Source organism: Paroedura picta, chromosome 14, assembly GCF_049243985.1.
Source record: "Paroedura picta isolate Pp20150507F chromosome 14, Ppicta_v3.0, whole genome shotgun sequence".
In the NCBI taxonomy this organism is placed as follows: Eukaryota; Metazoa; Chordata; class Lepidosauria; order Squamata; family Gekkonidae; genus Paroedura; species Paroedura picta.
Window position 1 is genome coordinate 12,672,169 of NC_135382.1, and position 24,461 is coordinate 12,696,629.

Consider the following 24,461-nt stretch of genomic DNA (forward strand, 5'->3'; position numbering starts at 1 on the left):
TCTCTACGGTGGACCAGAAAACACTGAGAATTTCATCATAGAAAAAGATCAGTTTTATTGGGGTCCAAGAGGGTATATCTGGAACGTCATGATAGGAAATATCTGTTGCTAAGAATAGCTAGCTAGTCAACTACAAGGCTAGATATGGGCATTCCCCGGCCCCCTTCTGCATTTCAGAATACTTCCCATGGCTGAAAAGATTTTATCCTCAAAGGGCAGTTCAGTTTTTACACCCAGCAGCCAAAAGGTATGCAGGTCTAAGCATCAAAGACATAACATGCAAACTACAGATAGCATTGTGAAGGACACTGCATTTCCAGGGAACAGGAGACATATGGCCAAAAATCCAGCAGGAGGGGCGAAAGGGAAGGGGGAAACAGGAGGGCAAAAGAGATGAGCCGCTGAGGCTCTCTGAAGCTTGGTTGCCCTTTGGCTTCAGTCTTTGGCAAGGAGTGAGGCCTGACAAGTTGGCAATCTCCAGGTGGCAACTGGACCCTCCTGTTATTATATGGATTGCCATATGATCAAGTTCAGTTGCCCTAGAGAAAAGGGCAACGTTGGAGGGTGCAGTCTAGGGCATGGTTCCCTGCTGAGGACCCTCCACTCATCAGCTCCCTCCAGCCTCCCCCCAAATATCCAAGTATTTCCAAGCCCAGAGCTAGCAATGGGGTGGACTGGTCTCCCTGGCCACAGGCAAGGGATATGGGGGGTGGGGGGCAGGGTAAGGTTACTAGAATCAGGGTGAGATTGGGAACTCCTGGAGATTTGGGGGTGACAGGGACCTCAGTGGGGTACAATGCTGCAGAATCCGCCCTCCAAAGCATCCAGATTCTTCAGGGGAATTGAGTTCTGTAGTCTGAAGATAAATTATAATTCCGGGGGATTCCCAGGTCCCACCTGGAGACTGGCATCCCTAGCTGACCACCCCACTTGTTTCCCATTTTCCTCTCTCACTGGGGACTGAAAGGGATTTGACATTGCACATACACATTGAACAACATAGATTTCAAGAAAAGCCTGCACCACTACAACTCCTCACCATCAATCGGGAATGTAGACAATGATCCAGGTTGGTGCTAAGGCTACCAGAATGGCTGGCCCAGGACCACAAGCGAAGGGCCAGGAGTCTTCTCGATCTTGCCCTTTTGCTCATGCCAAAGCATCTTGTAGCCAGCCTAGTCCAGGTTTGGAGTTGCCAACAAAAAAGGGAACGAGCAGAAACTGAGCCAAGGCTGTCTTCCACTGGCTCAGATGCTCCCATTTCCTCCCACTCATTATGTGAAATCAGTTCTGGAAAGATGATGCCAGGAGAGTTGCAGTTCCTAATATTCATTATTTTTATTGCAGCAAACAAATATGGCAGCCACGCTGGCATGACCAGCCCAATGCTATTTTAGTGATCTATCCCAACATTTTCATTGTATGTTATCAGCCAACATGGGAAAATAATGTTCCAAATTGAACTATTAACTGCCTGGCCTCGATGGACTTAGGCACGTCTCACTTGGAGCCTGTACAAGATAGCTAACTTCTCTTGGGCTGCTGGGTGGTTGGGCATTGCTGATTAGCAAGGTGCAAAAGAGAGATAAACTTACCACATTTTCTTAAAGCAGAAGTGCGTCATTGGACTGATGGGTGGAATTGCCCTGCCAGGAAAAAGAGGTAAGAAATACACTTCTCAAACCATCATTTCCCCCATAGATGTCCCCATTTGGGGATAAGATCCTTGTCGCTTATTCTCTGCTTGCACTTAAGTTCATGCTAGATGGGATGGGCAGTCGTGTGCGTCTTTCACCTAAAGTTTCCTTTTAAAATTTAAAAACCAAAAGCAGCTGTGGATGCAGGCAGAGCGGAGAGAGCAGAAGCTTCTGGAATTTTATATTTCCGACAGCTTTTCTGCTCGTTTCCCCACAGTTGGTTTTTGTTTTACCCTTGGTGGATAAAAAGTGTAAAATCAGCTCATGTGTCTGAGTGGCCTTAAGCAGAAAGAAAGTCAGAAGGAAAAGCTAAAATGACATCCCAGATCTCCACACTTGGACACAGCCGTCTCCCAGAGCTGGTTATGTTCAAAAAAGCTTGAGAGGCTCTGGATGGTTTTTTGTCCCCCAGTTCTGGCCCTATGCGGCTTCCAAATGTGTTTTTATTGCCTCTGTTTCCCGTCCCCTTTTTTCTAGTTCTTTTGTGACCTCTGTTACTATAATCTTTTGTGTGTGTGTGTGGGGGGGGGGAGCCAATTTAAAGTGAGCTTTTTTCTAGTGTGTATTGTTTCTATAACTTTTCTTTGTCTTACCTTTTCAATGGCTGGCCTTTTGTGGTCAAGCCATGCCCTCTCCCAAGCCCACCCTGAAGATGAGATGTTTTGCTTTCTTTTCTCTTATGAACATATTGATATATCACTGAAGCACTGTAACAATAGGCTTAGGCTACAGGGGACATATTTCAGTGGGGCACCCGATTCGCTGCTGAAATGTGAAGCACTGCAAAGCCAAATGGGGAATTTTGTGTCCCCCCCAGGCCTCCATGGGATGGGGAGGAGCTAGGCCTGGAAGTCCTGGCTCTTTCTGTTCACAGAGGCCTCCATCAGGCTGGGCCCAGTTGGCCCTCGGAATGCTTAAGGGAACACGGAAAATATCCACTTCCCTTAAAGCGGCAACAGCAGTCTAACATGTGTCAGGCCTGGGAGAGGGTCATGTGAGAACAAAGATTAGCCCCACTTCCATATGAGCGTCCTCTCAGGCTTTTTCGCCTGTCCCGAATTGGCCCTAGAGAGCCAGTGGTGCAGTGGTTAAGAGCAGCGGTGTCTAATCTTGAAAACCGAGTTTGATTCTCCACCCCTCCACATATAGCCAGCTGGGTGACCTTGGGCCTGTCACAGTTCTCTCAGAGTTCTCTGAACCACAACTTCCACACAGGCTGTCTGTTGCAGGGAAGGCAATTGTAAGTCCCTTTGAGACACCTTTGGGTAGTAAAAAGCAGAGTATATAAACAAACTCTTCTTCTTCTAGCAGGTTTATAAGAGCAAATGCATACCACTTAGGTGAATTGGGCAAGAATCACACCTAGTATGCCATTGTTTATTCATTCCAAAATGAAGTAAAATAACTTGTGGTCAGGAACTCATGGGAGACAACTTTGGCTTATGCAAATCACAAAAGAATTGCGAGAGTGCATTTAGCTTCCACAGTCTTCTTCCATCTGCAATAATTGCAGACTCCTTTTACACTTTAGTCTGAATGTACTCTCCCAAGGGTGAGTACGAAGGGGGTCCCTTAAAGCATCCCACACAGCCATTGCCATAATCACAGCCCTCAGCTCCTTGTATAGAGCAGTCCTGCCTTCTGGGATAAAACCCTTATTTAAAAACAAGCAGTTTCACTTGTGGCTGTTCCTGTTCAGAGGCCACCCTGGAGAAAGGCCTAAAGGAATCTCTATTGCTGCAATTAAAGCATCCTGCCCTGAGTCCCTGCTCCCCCTTAGTGTCCCCATTCTGGCTATCTGTTGACCCACAGCGTCTCTCCTCCCAGTTGACTTCCAGCCTCGTAAATTGAGATGTGGAAGAAAAGAGACTTCGGGGAGGCAAGTCAGGGAGAGGGAACCAAATTTCTCCCTCCTCACCCACGTGCCCAACTGGTTATCAACTCACCACATTTTGGATAATGATCAGAATGACACAGGACATTTATAAAGCTGGCTGCCCCACTCATGTGGGTGACAGTTTGGCTCAGCCTAACTTCCAGCTGTTTTAAAATGGGGAACTCAACCAGTTGCTCCAAGAGAAGAAGACTGAGAATATTTTCACTGCCAGCTGCCTCCTGTCAGTGGCCCAGATGCGTACTCCAACTGTAAGGGTTTTTAAAATGTGGCTACCAGTGGGTCAGAAGAAAACCCTCTCAATATATATTAGGGTGCTGTGCAGGAGGCCTCCAGAACGCAATGCCTTCTACCTGGCAGCGGGGTTCATTTCACCCATCCACTGGATTTTCATTATGGGAAGGAATTGCCTTTCAAGAGGCAACTGTTTGCCTGTGGTTCACTCTTCATTCACTGGATTTTAATTTTGAGAAGGAATCGCCTTCCAGAAAAACACATCCCATTTGTAGCCACACTTTTGCTCTCTTCCCACTCCCTGTCATGGTAAAGGTAAAGGTATCCCCTCTGCAAGCACTGGGTCATGTCTGACCCTTGGGGTGATGCCCTCTAGCGTTTTCATGACAGACTCAATACAGGGTGGTTTGCCAGTGCCTTCCCCAGTCATTACCGTTTACCCCCCAGCAGCAAGCTGTGTCCTCATTTTACCGACCTCAGAAGGATGGAAGGCTGAGTCAACCTTGAGCTGGCTGCTGAGATCAAACTCCAAGCCTCACGGGCAGAGCTTCAGGCTGCATGTCTGCTGCCTTACCACTCTGCGCCACAAAAGGCTCTAACAGGCCCTGTCATGGTACTTTGTATTAAATACCAAAACCAAAAAGAGCCACTACACAGATAATGCAGAATCAAACAGCCCAGCAGGAACTGTGTACTGCAAAATTCCTTCTATTGACAACACAAAGATAAAAACCTTTTTTCAAACAACATTGTTGTCATATAGTTTCGGAACAGTAACCAGCAATGGCTAAAGAATATGAACAATCAAAAGTTATAAATAATTATGACTGAAAAAGCTACCAGTTAGAGCAGGGGTAGTCAAACTGCGGCCCTCCAGATGTCCATGGACTACAATTCCCAGCAGCCCCTGCCAGCTGGCAGGGGCTGCTGGGAATTGTAGTCCATGGACATCTGGAGGGCCGCAGTTTGACTACCCCTGAGTTAGAGCTTGTTTTTCATCTCAACGCCTTCTTCAAAGTATACGAAACATAGAAATACATCATGAAAAACCAATGACCAAGTGCATATGATTAAAAGTACCAATCATTTATGAGCATTTCTTTAAGGGTTTATTTAACAAAAATCCAACATTGGATTTAGAATAATTGCAAGATTTCACTGATCTGTGGTAACTGTTAGTTGCCTAGGCCTTCCCAGTCCCTATGTGACATCACAGCACCTAAGCCAATGATATTCCCCGGAGCTGTGCCTTTTCTCAAGGTTCACTGGATCATCAGGGCATAGTGCCAGGGTCTGCAACGTTTTGGAGCCTGTGGGCACCTTTGGAATTCTGACCCACCATGGTGTAGACAGCTACAAAATGGCTGCCAGGAAATGGCTTTTGTGGGAGGTGGTGCCCGCTGCTTCCCTTCATTCCCACAGTGAAGATCCTTAGGCTGGGGAAGTAAAGGTAAAGGTATCCCCTGTGCAAGCACTGGGTCATGTCTGACCCTTGGGGTGACGCCCTCTAGCGTTTTCATGGTAGATTCAATACGGGGTGGTTTGGGTACTCCTTTTACCGACTGGGTACTCCTTTTACCGACCACGGAAGGAGGGAAGGCTGAGTCAATCTTGAGCCGGCTGCTGGGATTGAACTCCCAGCCTCATGGGCAGAGCTTTCAGACTGCATCTCTGCTGCCTTACGACTCTGCACCACAAGAGGCTCTTAGGCTAAGGAGGTAGCAGCAGCCAAAGCCACCTATTTAAAAATCTGCACATCCAATCAACAGCCGGGCTGGGGGAAAGGTCTATATGACTCTGCCAACTTTCTGAAAAGAGGAAGAAGAAGACGAGTTGGTTCTTATATGCCACTTTTCTCTACCCAAAGGAGTCTCAAAGCGGCCCTGTGAGGTGGGTGAGGCTTAGAGAGCCCTGATATCACTGCTCTGTCAGAACAGCTTTATCAGTGCCTGGCGAGCCCAAGGTCACCCAGCTGGCTGCACGTGGGGGAGTGCAGAATCGAACCTGGCTCACCAGATTAGAAGTCCGCATTCCTAACCACTACACCAAACTGGGTTGGAGGGCACCACATTGGGGACAGCTGGTACAGTGCATGGGAGAGGCTGAAAAGCAGGCATATTGCACCTGTGCCCACCACCACCCCACCCCACCTCCCACTATAGATTATGTTTTCCTTTGGGAAAGCTTCTCAGGGGGCAGCATTCAGCCTTCATCCTCCAGAGACCAAGCCAGCCCCCCCCCCGCACCCCCAGTCTAAAAAAAAAAAGCCAGGCGGTCTGAAGACAGAAATCCGAAGCCTGCCTGGCACGCTGCCTCCCCAAGGGCGGGCGCCTTGGCCCTTGCAGCCCCGAGGGGGCGTCTGCTGCGGGACCGCTGACCGGCGATCCAGGAAACCCTTGAGCTGCCCCGCGGGGCCCCGGCAGGAAGCCTTCCAGCGGCGGAGCCGGACTGCCGCGGCCGCTCCTGCCTGCCGCTCGTGCCGCTGCCTGGCTCTCGGGCTCGGGGGTCAGGGGCCCGGAGGCGCCCGCCGGCTGCTGCCCTCTCCGTCGCGGAGGAGCTCCTGCAGGGTCCCGCCTGGGCTCCGCGGGCGAGGGGCGGCCGGCTGCGCTTGCTGCCCCCCGCCCCTCGCTCGGCTGGCCGGGCTGGCCTGGGCAGAGGCGGCAGAGGCGTCCAGGGATGCTCGTCGGGCGGTCCCGGGCAGGAGCAGCAGGGGATGCCGGCGGGTTGCTAGGCGACGGAGGCAGGGCACAGGACCGCCGGCGGGCGAGCGGAGGAGACGCCAGGTAGCCCGGCCGGCTTGCGGGGAAGGGGCACCGACAGGCCCTGCGCTGCTTTGGGGCGGAGCGGCGGGCGGAGGGGGCGGGGGGGGGGGCTGAAGCGCTGCGCCTGATCCGGGACGGTGGGGGGCGCGCGGGCGGGCGGGGCATCGACCGGGATCCTTGCAGCAGGTGAGGTGCTGGCGGGGGGGGGGGGGTAGAAAGGTGTCTGCAGGGCGGAGACGGGCGCCCCCCACCCCATGCCCATCCCCGGCAGCGGAGCGGTGCCGCAGAGGCAGGGCTGCAGGCGCGGGACCGGCGGTGTCCTTGGGAGTCCTCCAGCCCGGACGGGGGAGGAGGAGCCCGGCAAGGTCGGCGAGTCGTGCCAGCACGGGCCAGCCGGAGCAGGAGAGGGGGTGGAGGAGGAGGGGGTGCCTCTGGCTGCGGGTCAGGGGGTCGGAAGGACAGCGGCAGGCTGAGAAACTCCTGGAGGTTTGCAGCCGGAGGTCGACAGGGAGAATGGCACAGAGCTCACCCCCCCCCCAAAAAAAAGCATCCCTTGTCTCCGGGGGAATTGGTCCCTGTAGTCTGGAGAGGAGGTGTCATTCTGGGGGATTCCCAGGTCCCGCCTGGAGGCTGGCCCCCCTGGAGGGTGCAGAAGGGGCAGGGTGAAGAAGGTGAAGCCAAGCCGCCTTCTGGTGTCCTTGGGAGCCCTGTGGAGGAGGAGGAAGGGAGAGCAGGGAAGGAGCATTGCCTCTCTCAGAGCATCCCTTCTGCAGCCTCAGGAAGAGCATGGCTGGAAAGGAGAGTCCAGTGTCTCCTTTCTCCTTTGGCATTCAGGAGAAATTCCCTGGGGGGGGGGTGCAGCTGCCATTCCCAGCTCAAGCTGGGCTCCTGGCGGTGGAACTAAAGTAGCCCACCAGAGGGTCTTGGAGGAGTGCAAGTGATCCAAGGGCACAGATGCCAAGTCTGATGCCCGCTTGGGGTGCAGCTGGGCACAGGGCCAAGCGGGCGAAGGGCAGCCAGAGGGACTCTGCGTCTCGTCTCCCTCCTAGGTCCAAATGTCCGAGCAGAACGGCACCCAGGATGGCGAGGAGAAGGCCCAGCACAGCCTCTCGATGCCCTTCCTGATGGTGCTGGTCTTCTTCGGCATGGGCCTGGTGGGCTTCCTCATCTGCCACGTCCTCAAGAAGAAAGGCTACCGCTGCCGGACCTTCCGTGATGAGCTCGACTTGGAGCACAAGGAGTCGCTGACCCAGCTGGATGGTGAGTGCTGCCGGCCTTGGAGGAGACCCCCCCCCTTTCCATGGTGCATAAGTCCCTCTGCACCCGGGAACTCCAAAGGTCAAGGCCTGGGTATGGGAGGGAGGCAACTCCCCCCACCAAAACATGCAGGGCTCACTTCAGCCCGCTGAGACTTAGTTTGTGACGGGGCTTCCCTCAGCATTTGCAAGCCACTCAACTCACCCCACTGAGCAGACTCATTTGCAAATTTTGCCTTTGCTTCCTCTTTCTCCGCTCTTAAAGCCCTATGCATGTTTACTCTGAAATAAATCCTAATGTTTTAGGAGAGCTTGTTCTCAGGTAAGCAGAGGGAAGGTGGCCTTGGGAGAACTGAATCTCATCATCTCAGAAGCTAAGCAGGGTCAGTGCTTGGGAGGGGGATCTCTGAGGAAGACTCTGAAGAGGCAGGCAATGGCAGACCACCTCTGCTTTAGCTTCAAATGGGTTGCCGTATTGGTCTGACGTAGCACAACAAAAATAGAGTCCAAGAGCACCTTTAAGACCAACAAAGATTTATTCAAGATGTGAGCTTTCGAGTGCAAGCACTCTTCCTCAGACCTCTTCTCTCCCTCTGTGACCTCTGCTTTGTTTGCCTTGAAAGCCGCTTGCTGAGGTCATCAAGTGCATTTGGTCCAGGCCCCCAGAGCTCAGAAGATCAGAGCCCTGCCCGAAATCCCACAATTCCGCAGGGCCTGCAAAAGGGAGCTCCTCCACAAGGCATTCGCTCAGAATATCTGCTGGTCCCTCCCCCCTCAGACACCCAGTGTTTGATCTTCCCAGTGTTGTTGTTATTCATGTTGCGTTGTGATTGTTACCTGATAGATTGTTGTGATGTTCTATTAAAATTTGTACGTTATAGATTGTTATAATGTTCCATGTAAATTTATGCAATGTTACATGTAAACCACCCAGAGCTGTAAAGCAGGGGTAGTCAACCTGTGGTCCTCCAGATGTTCACGGACTACAACTCCCATGAACCCCTGCCAGCAAATGCTGGCAGGGGCTCATGGGAATTGTAGTCCATGGACATGGACTGGCAGGGGCTCATGGGAATTGTAGTCCATGGACATCTGGAGGACCACCGGTTGACTACCCCTGCTGTACCCCTGCTGTAAAGAATGGGCGGTATAAAAATCCAAACAAACAAATACATTTTACACAACCATTTTACACACACACATGCCCAGGTAAACACACACTGGGTTGGAGCCACAAGCCACCTTATTGTCCTTTGAGATCAATTGACTCCAAGCGGAACTTCTGCATCAAAACCAAAGCACTTTCAAGGGTTCTGCCTCAATATCTGCATGTCATTTGCATTTACTAAGCTGGAGTTGGAAGATTGCTAAGAGCTAAGACCTTGAAAGCAGATGGTACAAAACCTCAGGCTAAAACTAACCAGCTGCCTGGGGCAGTAATCCTTAGAACACTTTCCTGGAAGTTAACTCTATGGAATCAGATGGGACTTATTTCTGAGTAGACCTGTTTAGGCTTGCTTTCTGGGTTTAGCAACATTTCTTAATTATCTCTTAACTGATATCTCTGTTGACAAGCTAAGTAGAACGTGCTAAATAGAAACTGTAGTGGTTAAGAGAGGCAGATTCTACTCTGGAGAACTGGGTCTGATTCCCCACTCCTCCACATGCAGCCAGCAGGATGACCCTGGGCCAGTCACAGTTCTCTTAGAGCTCTCTCAGCCTCACCGACCTCACAGGAGGAGAGGAAGGGAAGGCAATTGTAAACCTCTTTGAGATTTTTTTGGGAAGTAAAATGCAGGGTACAAAAAAGAGCCCTTCTGTTATTTAGCCATAAGATCAGCAGAGTGAAGCATATCATAAAATCATAGAATCATAGAGTTGGAAGGGACCTCATGGGTCATCAACCCCCTGCACTATGCAGGACACTAACATCCCAATCGCTCATCTACTGTAACCTGTCACCCCTTTGCCTTCACAGAATCAGCCTCTCCGTCAGATGGCTATCTAGCCTCTGTTTAAAAATTTCCACAGTTCAGTCAGTGTGTGGCCAACTGAGAACCAAATCCCAGCCTTTAAGCCTCCAGAAAGAAGGCTCAGCTCAGCTGTCTGATACCTTCTCAGGCTGGCTGGAATCCACTTTTAGCATCTCCCCGCAGTATGGGAACTACAAGCATGTGAGAGGAAGTCAGCTGTCCTCACCTGGTTGTCTCTTGCCCTGCCGCCACCCCCCCGGCCCCTGGCCCCTGGCCCCCGGCCCCCGGCCCCCTTCTGCTTGTTTTGTCTTCCTGCTCTCTGCTTGCACCTTCAACAGTGTGTACTCCCTTTGCTCTCTTCTTCCATCAAAATCTTCTCCACCTTCTCTAGCCTGGCAACCAAGGCATGCGCTGCTTCCTCTTGGCACAGCCCCTGGGCTGGTATTAATGTATCTCTCTATTCATACATTCATGTGATATAATCACCACTGACCTTTGGTAGACTGGCATCAGCTGGAAAGAATGCATCCTTTCCCCCCAACAGCTTAACATTTTAAAGAGCGTGGAGGGTGGCTTTTCCTGGGGCAGATGGAGGATAAATGTGGGCCAGCCCCCCAGATCTGCCCAGGCAGTCAGTTCCCGATGAGAGGGAGCAGAAGTGACAGCTCATTCTACCTCCCCATGCCTTTGAAATTGCGAGGGAGAACAAGTTCCCTAGGTCAATCTTCCTTTTGGGGGAGCACACAATCACTTTTCACAGAATCACAGAATCATAGAAGAAGAGCTGGTTCTTATATGCCACTTTTCTCTACCTGAAGGAGTCTCAGAGCGGCTTACTGTCGCCTTCCCTTTCCTCTCCCCACAACAGACACCCTGTGGGGTGGGTGAGGCTGAGAGAGCCCTGATATCACTGCTCGGTCAGAACAGTTTTTATCAGTGCCGTGGTGAGCCCAAGGTCACCCAGCTGGCTGCATGTGGGGGAGTGCACTCCTAACCACTACACCAAACTGGCTGAAAGGGACCTCATGGGTCATCTAGTCCAATCCCCTGCACTATGCAGGACACTCACAACCCTATCATTCATCCACTGTAACCTGCCACCCCCTTGAGCCTTCGCAGAATCAGCCTGTCTCTTGGTACCTTTGAAAGTCCATGGACAGCCCTGTTGTGCAAGGAGTGCTTAGGTGTCTTTACTTTCCTACCCCATTTTCTCATTTCAGATGACGACGAGGAGCTGAATGAGGACACGGTAGAGAAGATAGTGAAATGTATCATCCAGAATGAAGGTGGGCTGACCCTGACTTTCATTGTTCAGAAGCCCCAGTGCTTGAGGGCACTGCTTTGATATGCCTTTGACTTTCTTCCCCTTGGCAGCAAACGTGGAGGTCCTGAAGGAGATGCTCGGGGAAGGTGACCGTGAGCTGCAAGTGCCCATGCCAATAATTGTGCCCAGGTAAGGAGACAGGGCCAAGGGGCCAGCAGGACTTGGGGGGGAGGGGCAGCCCGCAGCTTGGGAATCCTGGAGGCTTCTCATGGATGTAGGTTGTAGGACCCCCAAATTCACTTGGAGAGCCAGTCTCACAAGTCCAGCATCATGGGCCATCTGTTCAGCAGAATATTTGCCTGAAATGCTGAGGAGTTCCTATCAGGGTTATACTGACTTCAGTCCCTGACATGTTGGAGTTACCTCCAGCTCCTGCAGCAGCCATTTTGTGATTGGGCCCACTGTCAGAATTCCAAAGGTGTCCAAAATGCCAAAGATTCAAAAATGTTGGGGACCCCTGACCTAGAGGGTGGCCTGCGAAGGGCTGTTTACACCCAGTGGTCTGGGGTGATGCGGACATCAGCGTCGAGGCAGATGGCTACCACTGGCTCCTTTCTCTCTTTCCTGCCACAGCCTGTGTCCCCATCGTAACAGCCAAGATGGCGGCCTGCCCCATCACCACACGGTGCACCTGGGCTCGACGCAAGCCCCCTGCATGCACTGCAGCAAGAAGAAGAGGCACCCACTGCAACGCCAGAGCCGTTCCAGGGAGGGCAAAAGCAAGATGCACCCCAGAGAGACCACCGTCTTCTCTGTTGGCAGGTATTTCTTGGGAGGAACTTGGCAGAACACTTTGTAGGGATCAGAATGGAAACGGGATCCTGAGTTTACAATTTCAAGGAACTGCCCCTTACTTAGCATGAATAGAAATACTCACGGAAAAGAGAGGATGCACCATAACTACAAAAGGCCATTTGAATGCCTTGCAAGGATGGAATAATCCGCTCCAGCCCTGCTGATGTCCTGACACGTGAAATGTGTCCCTTGCTTAAAATCTCATGTTGGGTTCTGCTCAGACACCAGCCCTTTTCCCTTCCCTCCTTGCTGTTTCACACCAAATTTAGCAAATAAGAATGCTTTTGGGCATAGCTGAAAGCCTCTTAAACAAAACACAACCCATAAGGTTGCAGCCTCCCAGGCCTTGGTCTTGCTGAATGCCACTCCCAACGTGTATGAACTGGACCTGCTGTTACATCCGTGGTAAGGGAAGGTAGTTTCTAAGCTAACTTTGTCAGCTGAAAATAAAATTAAAGCACAAGCAGAGCAACCTGGTAAGGGGAGGAGGGAAACAAAGGTATTTGCCACAGCCTCAGCCTTCTGAGACTTGAGAGCTAGCATGGTGTAGTGGTGAAGAGCGGTGTCCAATAATTTGGACAACCAGATTCCCTGCTCCTCTACATGCTGCCAGATGTGTGACCTTGGGCCAGTCCCAGTTCTCTTGGAGCTCTCTCAGCCTCACCTGCCCCACAGGGAATCTGTTGTGGGGAGAGGAAGGGTAGGAGATTACAAGTCAGAGTAGTAACAAGCAGGGTACAAAACAACAGCTCTTTTTCTCTCCCCATCCGAAAGCTTAAAACCTCTCTTAGTATTTTTCTGTCTCTTCTGGTGGAGAGAACCTGAAAGGTGGTCAGCATAAGAAATCTATTTGAAAACCCATGAGAAAAATAGCTGTCATTCTGGCTGGAGGCCAGAAGAAAGAGGTCATCAAGATCTCTCTCCATTTTGAATTCCACACACCCAGCATCTCTAGTCTTGTTCCAGCACCACCTCTGAGTTCTTACAGACCTGACCATCACATCCTCCCCCCCAGGTATTTCCCTGGCCTGGGTCGACTGACACGTCCGGGTATTCCATGCTTTCCAAGTGGGCATGGACCCCAATTCAGATAATTTCCTGTCCTTTTATCTAATAAAAACTCAGTGATAAATTGATCTTGAGCTGTGAATACTTGTTGTTAATCACTCATCACTCAATAGACAAAAGGAACAAAAACCATTATTTGTAACTGCTCGAGTTCTTTTTGGGTCCCTGTTAGCAAAATGATGCAGATGATACAAAAAAACCTGCACCTGATCCACTTGCCTCCAACCAACTCAACTGACAATGTTTACGAGACCCCCTTTCTCTCCCATGACAGGAGAGCGGACAATTAAGATCAGTATTTAATATTATAATTGTATATATTTATTTAAATGTATATTTCCATACTAATTGTGTATGTTCTACCTGTATTGTAAACTGCCCTGAGTCCCACAAGATACAATAATAGATACAATAATAAGTAAACAGACAAACAAACAAACAGGTCATAGTGATATACAGGTGAGTGAGCTTGCAAATATGGTGAAATACAACATCTCCTGACTAATGTCAGGAGTACATGAGACATTCCAGAAGGTGTGTACAGTCATGTCGATCTTACCTACAAGACAGATGCAGATTTGTTCTGAAGAAGGTAAATGTATGAACCTTTATAATCGCTGAGGAGTGAGGCCAATTCAGATCAGGACTGTAGCATGTGGAGGGAGGAGAATTAACCCCCCCCCCACACTCAATTTTCTTGATCTGAAATGGTCCCAGAGGAGCTGTTGTGCCCCATTGTGGAAACATATCTGCAGCCTATTAGTACTTATTAGGTTTATTCAAGCAGCTCCCTGGGACAGTTTTATGTCAAAAAACTGAAATGGGAGCTGGGGGCTTAAGTGTCATGTTGCCTCTGGCATATGCCATGGTAGCTTGGCCAACGTCCCAGGATCCTCTGGCTTCCTCCCTTGAGTCCCCCCTCCCTGGTTCCAGGCCCGTGGGCCATCTGGTCTCCCATTGCATTATGAATGTTATGGCTGTCCTTCCTGCCTCTCGGTGTCAAATTGTAAACTGTGCACGCACTTCGATGATAAGGTGATGCATCCTGTAAGATCACAGACTGGGGGAACAAATGGCAAGGAGGTTGGGGGGATGGCTGGCTCTATCTCTGCTCCAAACTTTTGTGGGAGGTTAGCTTTAGCAACCAAGTATCCTATGCAGTAGTAAACTACTGAGGTTCTTCCTAAAACTCAGAGCTTTGCCACGGAGTGTGACATTAAGGCCTATCTCCTTTTGCTCTCTGAAATAAATTGGCCCCACACATACCCAGGGAAGTATAGAAGTCTCAGACCATATCTGTTGACTCAACCTGGAGGATGGCTGTCTAGGCTGCCTCAGCATCTGATTCCCAGGAGACCTGGAAGCTCTCATTGTGGAAGGTCCTTACAGGATGACCTGTAGATCAGGGGTAATCAACCTGTGGTCCTCCAGATGTTCATGGACTACAATTCCTATGAGCCCCTTCCAGCAAACGCTGGCAGGGGCTCATGGGAACTGTAGTCCATGGACATCTGGAGGACCACAGGTTGACTACCCCTGCTGTAGATTGTTCTTCTGGCTTTTATTTTTTTCGTCCTAGATTCCATGTCACCCATATTGGGAAGAAACCTGCTTCTCATGAATCAAGGGAAGACTCCCTTCTTGACAGCAAGCAAGACCTTGGCTCTGGCAATTTAGTCCATTTGACACGGGAAGGGTCTCTGAATGGAATAGTTCCCTTGGATCAGTTTCAGGACGAAGAATTCCTGGAGGCAGCTGGTGTTCAGAGTGAAAGAGAACCAAAGGAAGCCTGTAAAGATGAGTCCGCTCAAAGAAAGAATCTTGTCAATGCAGCCTCCAGTTTAGATATTCCCAATTTAGACGTTCCCAAGAATGGACTGGAGAAGAAGAGCCACTCTCAGACCAGCTCGCTGAAAGAAGTTGACCTCCTAGGCACTGCCACCAGCGACCAAAAGTTTTTGTGTCCTGCAGAGCTGCTTGTCTCAGGAGACCCGGACAAGATGGAGAGACTGGCTAAGAAAGCTCATCCCTCTGAGAACGAGGGTGTTCGAAGGTCAGCTAATGACCTATCAGGAAATGAAAAGAGTCAAGTTCTGCGAGGAGGATCTAGTCTAGATCTATCTAGAAAGGAGGCTAATAGAACGCAAAGCATAGAGCAACAGGTAGATACTGCTTTACATTCTTTCTTCTCTTGTTCTTTTTCTTCTTGGAGAAATACACAGGAAAAGCAGCAAACACGGATAAGGGTTTGATATCCATCCAAAGGGCCTGTTCAAATCTGCCAAGTGTTTAGGTGCCACATGGATTGTATCTCACTAGTTCTCTTGAGAGGGAGACAGGAAGATAAACAGTCACTGGATAATTACTTATGTCCGTTGGGAAATGAAATCTGAGAGCAAAGTTAACTGCGGAGGATTATTCAGCCAGGCTTAATGAAAAAGTAAAGGAGGGCAAGAAAAGCAGGAGGAGATAACAAAGCAGGGATTTGCCAGAGGGGAGAAATCAGAAAATAATATTTGGATTATGATAGCATCATAGATTCTCTGGTATCGAATGTCAGAGTTGGATTCAGGGGTGTAGCTGTCTTGGTCTGAAGGAACAGAACAACTTTGGGGTCCAGTGGTACATTTAGGCCCAACAATATTTTATTCACTGTAGAAGCTTTCATGTGCATGCACACTTCTTCAGATACTAATGGGTCTGAAGTAGCACAATCAGTTGGTCTTAAAGCTGCTACTGGACTGTGATTTTATTGTGCTTCTTCAGATACTGTAACTGATGAAGTGTGCATGCACACAAACGCTTATAACTTGAATAAAAATTCATTGATCTTAAAGGTACCCCTGGACTCTAAACATTTATTTATTTATTTATCATACTTTTATACCGCCCTCCCCGGAGGCTCAGGGCGGTTTACATTATAACAGAGAACCATACATAAAACAGTCTGTAGAACATGTACACCAATAACCAACAATTGCAACCAAACACAACACAGTATAACAATAAACAATCATAACACAAACAGGTCCAGGGCTTGTTGATGGGATTCTGAGGGGGGTGGCTTATTGATTGAATTCTGAGGGGGGGTGGGGGGGAGCAGGGGCCCTTGGTCGCTGTAGATTACATCTGGTCTCGGCCAAATGCCTGGTGGAGGAGCTCCTTTTTGCAGATTGTTGTCAAGAGTTGTTACATTTCTCGAATGCCAAAAAATGTACAAACATATGCGGATACAACTGTAAGCGGGAGGCCCAAAACAGATTGCAGGCGGCAGGGATGCTAAAAGATAGCAAGCAGAAAGGAAGAAGCATCTCACTGGTTGCTCAGCGCTGAAAATGGGCAAGCCAGCAGGCAGGCAGGACTATGCATCGGTTACTGGGATGAAATCTGAGCAGGAAATCAGTGAAGTTCAGAAGGACAGAGGAAGTGCTTTGCAGAAGAAAGTTTAGCTAAACGTTGCTCATCTTGTACAAGGCCCCTTTCAGTAACAGAGGACTACACTGCCATCTTGGGAACCGCAACCGTTGTGTAACTAGATATGTGCGTGTAGCGGTTAAGAGCGTGTAGTGGTTAAGATTGGGCAAGCTGGGTTTGACTCCCCGCTCCTCCACATGCAGCCAGCTGGGTGACCTTGGACTCGTCAAAGCCCTGATGGTGCTGCTCCCAGTGAGCAGTCCTGTCAGAGCTCTCTGAGCCTTGCCTACCTCTCAGGGTGACTGTTGTGGGGAGATGAGGGGAAGGTGATGGTAAACCGCTTTGAGACGCCTTTGAGTAGCGAAAAGCAGGGTATAAAAAAACGGCTCTTTTTCTTCTATACATGAAATGGCAGAAATTAACAATTCCAGAGAGGCAGCCGTGTTAGTTCTCTGCAGCAAAATTCAACAGGCATCCAGCAGCTCCTTAAAGCAGGGGTAGTCAAACTGCAGCCCTCCAGATGTCCATGGACTACAATTCCCAGGAGCCCCCTGCCAGCATTCGCTGGCAGGGGGCTCCTGGGAATTGTAGTCCATGAACATCTGGAGGGCCGCAGTTTGACTACCCCTGCCTTAAAGACTAGCAAAAGGTGTTCCAGCAGGCCCTTTGGTGATAAAGAGAGCTCTGATTCACAAAAACTGATGGCAATAATAGTAGTAGTAGTAGTAGTAGTAGTAGTAGCAGTAGTAGTAGTAGTAGAAGCAGCAGCAGCAGCAGCAGCAGCAGCATGTTTCTTTGGTCAATTGACCCATATAAATGATACATCTGCAGAAATGTATAACAATTAATAATAGAAGTTAATACATATGGTGTCATGAAAAAAATACAAGAATATCGCTACATGAAAACATTAAGATAGTAAAACAATGTTAAACTAATGAATTGTTGGGAACAAATATAATGTTTTTGTGGGTAGGACCGATGGCAATGCATTTTGGTAGTCTTTTGAGAAATTAAGAATGATTGTATACTATGTGAAATAAGGCGCAAGTATCTGGGACATAGAATCATAGAGTTGGAAGGGACCTCTAGGGGTCATCTAGTCCACCCCCCTGCAGAATGCAGGAGATTCACAACTATCTGCCTGCTCACAGTGACCCCAATTCCATGCCCAGATGATGCCCCCCCCCCAAAAAAAAGCAGAATCTCCGGCCAGTCTGACCTGGAAGAATTGTTGTGAGAAAGCAATTGCTTTGTCGTCCTTATGGAATATTACAAAATAGCTAAAATGAATTTGTCTTGTCAAACCAGCGGTACTTCCTTTCCTTGACAAAAGTCGAGTGTGTGAGGGACATCCTCCCAGAGATCTTTCATTGCCTAAAACAAATACAAGTAGTGACACCCAGGCTCTCACAAGTATGTGGAACACATACCTGCTCCAGAGCTCTTGAATTCCTTCCCCTTCCTCCCACAAACACGCACACAACACACACATGCAGACCCCTTCCCTCCCCACAGCCCCTCCCCTCGCTCGTCTTCTCTCTTCCTTCCCCGACCTACTCACTCCCTGATCCCTCCCCCCTAGATACACACACACACCAACACAAACACAAACATGCACACAAAGAGTTCTCCCCCCTCCCTCCTTACCTTTTCTCCCCGAAGGGCCCTGGCCTCTTCTGGCCTGGAGGACAGCACCTGGGCCTGTGCTGGTGTTGTGGCCTGTGTCCCGGCCCCTGGAGGCCTCCTCACCACCTAGACTTCCTGCTCCCTCCCTCCCCCCCCCAGACTCCCAGCTCCTTCCTCCTTCTCCTCACCTTCACAGCGGCACTGGCCCACCTGGTCTCCGAGCTGCCTCGCAATATGCCCAGGCCTTGGGAGGGGCAGCACAAGCATGCCCAGCCACTGCACTACCCTGCAACTGCCCAGGCCTCCTCAGGCAGCGTGGCTGTGGCCTGGCCTCGTCCCACAACAGGCCGTGCTGCCCTAGCCATTCACCTGCCATGGCGCCCCACAGCTGCCCTGGCCTCTTCTGGCGCACCCCCTGGGGTGGGGCTATGGGCGTTACGCCCATACTAATTTCCGTTCCAGGGACCATGCCGGATGATCTGTTTCACGTCAAGAAATCTGCATGATGCCCTCTCCTCCTTTTGAGGTTTTTTACTAACACCCCAATTTACTGAGATGGCCCATCTGATTCACTGGCTTGCCTGGCTGCTGTTTCAAGATTCAGTGCTCTGGTGCCTGAAGCCCTTTCCACCTCGTAAGGCCGCAGCAGAGGGGACTAATTAATTAGAATCATAGAATAATAGAGTTGGAAGGGGCCTCCTGCTCACATCCCTATCACTCATCCACTGTCACCTGCCACCCCCTTGAGCCTTCACAGAATCAGCCTCTCCGTCAGATGGCTCTCCAGCCTCTGTTTAAAAATTTCCAAACATGGAGAACCCACCACCTCCCAAGGAAGCCTGTTCCACTGAGAAACCACTCTAACTGTCAGGAACTTCTTCCGGATGTTTAGATGGAATTTCTTTTGAATTAATTTCATCTCATTTGTTCTGGTCTGTCCCTCTGGGGCAAGAGGGAACAATTCTGTTCCATCCTCCATATGGCAGCCTTTTAAATACTTGAAGATCCCTTCTCAGTCGTCTCCTCTCCAGGCTTAACAGACCAAGCTCCCCCAACCTTTCTTCATTTGTCTTGGTCTCCAAACCCCTCACCATCTTTGTTGCCCTCTGGTTTGTCAAGTTTGTCAAGTTCTTTCAGGGCTTCCTAGATGGTGAACGCATTTTCCCTTCCAGCACTGGTGCCCTGCCATACAGTGACCCCGCATCCCTCTTTCCCTCTGGGAAGACCACCACCCATCAGCCCAGTCAATTAGCAGAGCAAAAGATCTTTTGGCAGCTTCCTTGTGGCCCATCTAGTCCTAGGGAGGCAGAGGACCCAGCAGAGTGACTAAGGAAGAAGAAAGATTCAGGTGGGCAGCCTTAAGACTGACAATGTTTACACCCAGAATTAAACTTTGTTGGTCCTAAAGGTGCCATTGGACTAAAACGTAGGACGCCCTCTGTCCTGCTTGGGGCATACCTGTGCAGGGCCTCCTTTCATGCCAACCCCCAACGTGATCTTGTCTCTGCTTCTGTTTCTCACCCTTGTTCTCCCAGGAGCTGAGCTCAACGGCGGTGCAAGACCCAGGAGTATCTGTGTGACGTAAGTGCCACGCTCCCACTGTCGACAGCAGCGATTAGGCCTGGGGGATCTGGAGCCTAAATAATTTGCTCCAGGCTTTTGTGGCGGGAGGGGACTTTGACAGGAAAATGGGGATTCCCTCTGCTCTCAGGACAGGAATGATTTGTCATGCAAGGCTGGGAGACCTTGGGCCAGTCACAGTTTCTCTCAGAGCTCTCTCAGCCTCACCTACCTCACAGGGTCACTGTTGTGGGGAGAGGAAGGGAAGGCGATTGTAAGCCCCTTTGAGAGCCAGAGCCGTAAAGAATGGGCGGTATAAAAATCCACCGTTCTCACCGTTCTCTCAGGGCTCTCTCAGCCCAATCTGCTTCCCAAACTGTCTGCTGTGGGGAAAGGAAGGGCAACTGGAGACCTTCTGGATGACTTGGACAAGTCACAGTTCTCCCAGAGCTCTCAGCCCCACCTACCTCACAGGGTGTCCATTGTGCGGAGAGGAAGGCAATTGTAAGCCGCTTTGAGACTCCTTCAGATCGTGAAAAGCGGGATGCCAAAAACCAGCTCTTCTTCTTCGTTATGCTCAGTATTGGACATCAATTCTCTGATCAGAGTTACTCTGAGGAGCAAGCAAACGTCTCACAAATAGGCTTCCTCAGGTGGTGGCACGCTCTTCTTCTCTGGTGGTTTTTAAGCAGGGGCTAGGTGGCCTCCTGACAGCAATGCTGATTCCATGAAATTCAGCTGATTGTGAGAAGGGGGGCAGGAAGGGATGAGCCAATGCCGCTCTCAGGGTCCTTTCTTACATGCTCAGGGTAATGCCGCTTGCCACTTTGGGGTCAGGCAGGAATGTTCCTCCAAGCCAGATTGACCCAAAGTTCCTGGAGGTATTTGGCCTTCCTCTGGGCATAGGTCAGGGGTCACTGGGGGAGTGGGGGGGCGTAGTTGAGAAGTTCCTGCCTTATGCAGGGGGTTTGACTAGATGACCTTTGTGGTCACTTTCTGTTCCATACTCCTAGAATTGTCCTGCGTAGCTGTGCTCTTATTCCCCAAGAGGCTTTGTCTGTGCCTGCTTCCCCCAAGTTATGTAGAGCTTTCGAATAAGAACGCATTTTCCATCGAAATCAGCAGTCTGCCTGTCTGAGCAGACAATACTTTGATGGGTCAGAAATCTGACTCAGCGTCCAGCAGCCTCATGTGTTTCAAGAGGCGGCCCCTCCCCAGACTCCATTAGCAATCCAAACATCCCCTAGGGGTTTTTCCGCCCATCTCAGTAGAATTCAACCTCCAAGCTGGTTTATGTATTTAAAATATTTATGTGCCACTTTCCCACAAGGGTGTCCAAGGCAGCTTACAACAGAGACTGTAAAAAAAAAAGAAAGAATATTGTAACAATTGATCCTCTGGAGCAGCCAAGGCGAAAGCACACTGAATATTATAAAACAACCATCGAGCAAACAGCAGCAAATCATCCACTGAGAATAGATTTCCCAGGAAGTATATGACAAAAAGGGTAAATTTACCAGTTCACATTCAAAGTCCAGCCCAATATAGAGTCATTTCCCTGTCACAATGGCCAGCTTGTCTGGCATTGTGGGTGTGGAAGTATGAGAGCATTATATCTGCAGCAGAAATGTGGAAGGCCATGTGGAGAAAGTGAGAGGACTAAGGAGGAGTCAGAGGGCATCTCCCAGGTTATGGCAGATCGGGGCATCCCATAACACCTTTAGACTGATATAGTACACACACCCCTTGTCCAGGCATGCTGAGCTACTCACTCCAACAGCAAACGCTCAAGAAAAAAGTTTTAATGCAATACTTGACGTAAAGGAGCAGAGATGCTAGCTTCCTCCCCAAATGCACACCTGGTCAGAGGAAGACAGCGGGGGGGGGGGGGCAGCGGCTTTGGCAGTGTCTCCATCCATCACCTCAGCACACAGGGCAATTTGTGAGGGAGGAGGTGAGACCTTGGTCCTCAGCAGCCTTTAAGACTTTGCCAGTAAGTAACCACCCACACACAGCCCATAAGCCACTGTAGATTGTTCGGTGCTGTTGAGGTCCCATCTGTAATCTCAATGCATCCTTTTGAGCCAGGTGGATGTTTCTGAACATGTTTCAAAGGCAGCTGCACAGATAACACATTACAAGAATGTTATCAACGCATGGGTCAACTGTGGCCAAGTCATCCTTTCTCATAAGGGCTGGTGTACCAATGAAACTTAGTAAAAGAGATGAGCCAGCGTGTCGTAGTGGTTAAGGTGTTGGACTTGGATTTGGGGAACTCCAGTTCAAATCTAAGGTGACCAGATTTTAACATTGGTAAAGCGGGACACCATTGACCGGGGCGGGGGATGGGGGGAGGAGGTTCTTGATTAAAAATTTGGTCTGTATGGAGCAACAAAAAGTTTCATAGAATGCACGGAACGCAAAAATAGTATTGTAATATATATATTTTAATTTCAACGTAAGTACAATTTGCCAGTTACAATCTGGTCACCTTATTCAAATCCCCACTCTGCCACGGAAGCTGGCTGGGTGACCTTGGGCCAGCCACACACTGGTAGCCTAACCTACCTCACAGGGTTGTTGTGAGGTTAAAATGGTAGAGAGGAGGAGTATGTACGCTACTTTGGGTCCCCATTGGGGAGAAAGATAGAGTATGATTTGAGCCACAGATGCTCATCCCTCCTTTGGCAGGCAGATTAGCAGCTAATCTCGTGCTCCTCCTTTCCTGCAAAGTGTGTCTTAGCCATTGCTCTTTTAAGCTCTGGAGACTAGGGGAGCCAGCTGCTGCTGGGGCTTTGCCATCAGGCTCGGGGTCCAAAGCCTGGTTATGGCTCAGATTCCAGGCTGGATTCCCCAAGCAGTTCTGGATCATCTGTTGGCAGAGCCTGAAACTCAGGGCCTGACCCTGGCAAGACTCTCAGAGCTGCCTCTTCCTCAGAGAGGGTTGCAGCTGGCTGGGGCCTATCAGGCTGGACACCTGCTCCTGCCTCAAACGGCCTCCGTTCTCCAGCCACCCCAGTCCTCCTCAGACGTGGCAGGGAAGCGTGGCCAGTTGACCTGGAGCTCCTCAAAGACTGAAAAAATATTTCAGGGGCTCCTCCACTGTCAAAAGGCAGAAAACGGCTCTCTTACTCGCCAAGGACAAGCACATGGGGGAAGGGATGAAGTTGCTGGAAGCTCTGTAATTGCTCAGAGGCACCCATTCCAGGCCCTCTAAGGCAGGGGTAGTCAACCTGTGGTCCTCCAGATGTCCATGGACTACAATTCCCATGAGCCCCTGCCAGCATTTGCTGGCAGGGGCTCGTGGGAATTGTAGTCCATGGACATCTGGAGGACCACAGGTTGACTACCCCTGCTCTAAGGCACTTGTTACCCGAGAGGCTGGGTTTTTATATCTCGGAGTGATGGCAACCAAGAGGAAACACATTTTCCCATCCAAGCAAACACGCAACAGGCTCGTAAGACCACCCAGACCCAGGGTGGAAGTGTGACACAGCTTGTGCTGACCGCGTATGAAGCATCTTTGCATCTCATTCCGCCCATGACCTCTTTCGGCCTCTTCCCCCTTCCCTTCCCCTTCCAGGTTGAAGTGGCTCCAGGTGAAGGCTGCCCTGCAGGAGATGTGCCAGGAGCCTCCTCAGGGACTGTGGGACCCACAGAAGGCAACGCAGCGCATAACCCGGCCCGGGAGAGCTCCAGAGCGCTCGACATCGCTACAACGGCACAAGGACGTGTTGCTTCAAAAACCAAAACCACTTGAAAGCCTCATTCATCCCCCCCCCACCATCTCAGTGCCCCAGCAGGACTGGAATGCTCAGCTTCCCCACACAGAAGGCCCACATCAGCGCAACATACTGTGCTCAGAAGCATCCCAGACACCGGAGCTCTGACCTCTCGGCACAGGAAAGTTGTTTTGACTCCTCGCTGTCCCAGCGGCCACTCTGTATCCTCCGGCCAGCCACTGCTTCCTTTAAGGACAGTCCCGGGTGACCCAGTCCTGCAGTGCTTTGGGGCCATTCGTTGTTCAGTGCGCACCCGCTGTGCCTTGGACTGCCATTCCTGCGTGCCGGCCAAGCTGAGCTAACCGTTCAGCGTTAGAAACCCTGCTGCCGCTTAGAGAACTCAGCCGGTGCGGGGCAGGAGGGGTGAGCGCTGGGCGACAGGTGACGGAGGGCGCATCTGCCATCCCCAGCCTGTGATGCCAACTAGCTCCAGGTGAGCAGCGTCGTGTGAGTACCGCAGTGCCCCACCCCACCCCTCGGGCTGTGCTGTGCTGGCCTTGGGGGCCCGGCTTTGACAGCAGAGGGGTGAGTCAGGATGTTCCCAACTTCTGCCCAAAGAAACAGGCAGAGCTGTGATCCCAACTCAGGCACTGCAGTTGCTCATTGTGCAAGCCTGGCCTCTGCTACCAAAGGCAGGGCCCTTCCTCTGTGCTGCAATAACTACAGACACTCCCCAGAAAAGGAGCTGTTTGCTGTTCCTCCCCTCCTCCCCTCCCAGCAGTCAAGGAGCAGATGGCTCGCAACAGCTCCCCCCACAAGCTCAGCTTGGGGGGTCTATATGCATTCCCCAGCAAGTAGGGGGGGGGGGGCTGCTCTTAGCACCCTCAGGGCAGAGAGTCTTGGGTGGAGGAGCTTCTGTTCCTGAGGATGGCGGCTTGCCTCTCCCCAGCGTTGGAGAGTGGCTTCCTTTCCCCTGCTCCAGGCCCTGGGAAGCCCCCAACCGAGGCCCCCTCCTTTTCCTCCTCTCTCATCTCTCCCTACATTGAGCCCCCCCCCTTGTAGACAAACCAAAACAAAATCCATTAAAGCTGCTGATGAAGACGTGGCTCAAGTGAGGTCTCTTTATTGGGCAG

General features: G+C 50.6%; 1 protein-coding gene across 5 annotated transcripts; it reads left to right on the plus strand.

Moving 5' to 3' along the window:
- Positions 1 to 1,533: 1,533 nt before the first annotated feature.
- RELL2 (RELT like 2) lies at positions 1,534 to 24,439 on the plus strand. 5 transcript variants are annotated; one of them, XM_077310837.1, is made up of 8 exons: positions 1,534 to 1,662; positions 7,637 to 7,847; positions 11,037 to 11,102; positions 11,191 to 11,269; positions 11,714 to 11,902; positions 14,583 to 15,165; positions 19,582 to 19,627; positions 23,190 to 24,439. In XM_077310837.1, the coding sequence occupies exons 2-7, from the start codon at positions 7,643 to 7,645 to the stop codon at positions 19,624 to 19,626; spliced, it is 1,167 nt and encodes a 388-aa protein (XP_077166952.1). In that variant the 5' UTR covers positions 1,534 to 1,662; positions 7,637 to 7,642; the 3' UTR covers position 19,627; positions 23,190 to 24,439. The 5 variants fall into 5 exon arrangements, with proteins under 5 accessions (XP_077166952.1, XP_077166950.1, XP_077166948.1 ...); XM_077310833.1 differs by lacking the exon at positions 1,534 to 1,662 and adding an exon at positions 5,418 to 6,608; XM_077310838.1 differs by lacking the exon at positions 1,534 to 1,662 and adding an exon at positions 6,723 to 6,773.
- The last annotated feature ends 22 nt before the right edge of the window (positions 24,440 to 24,461 follow it).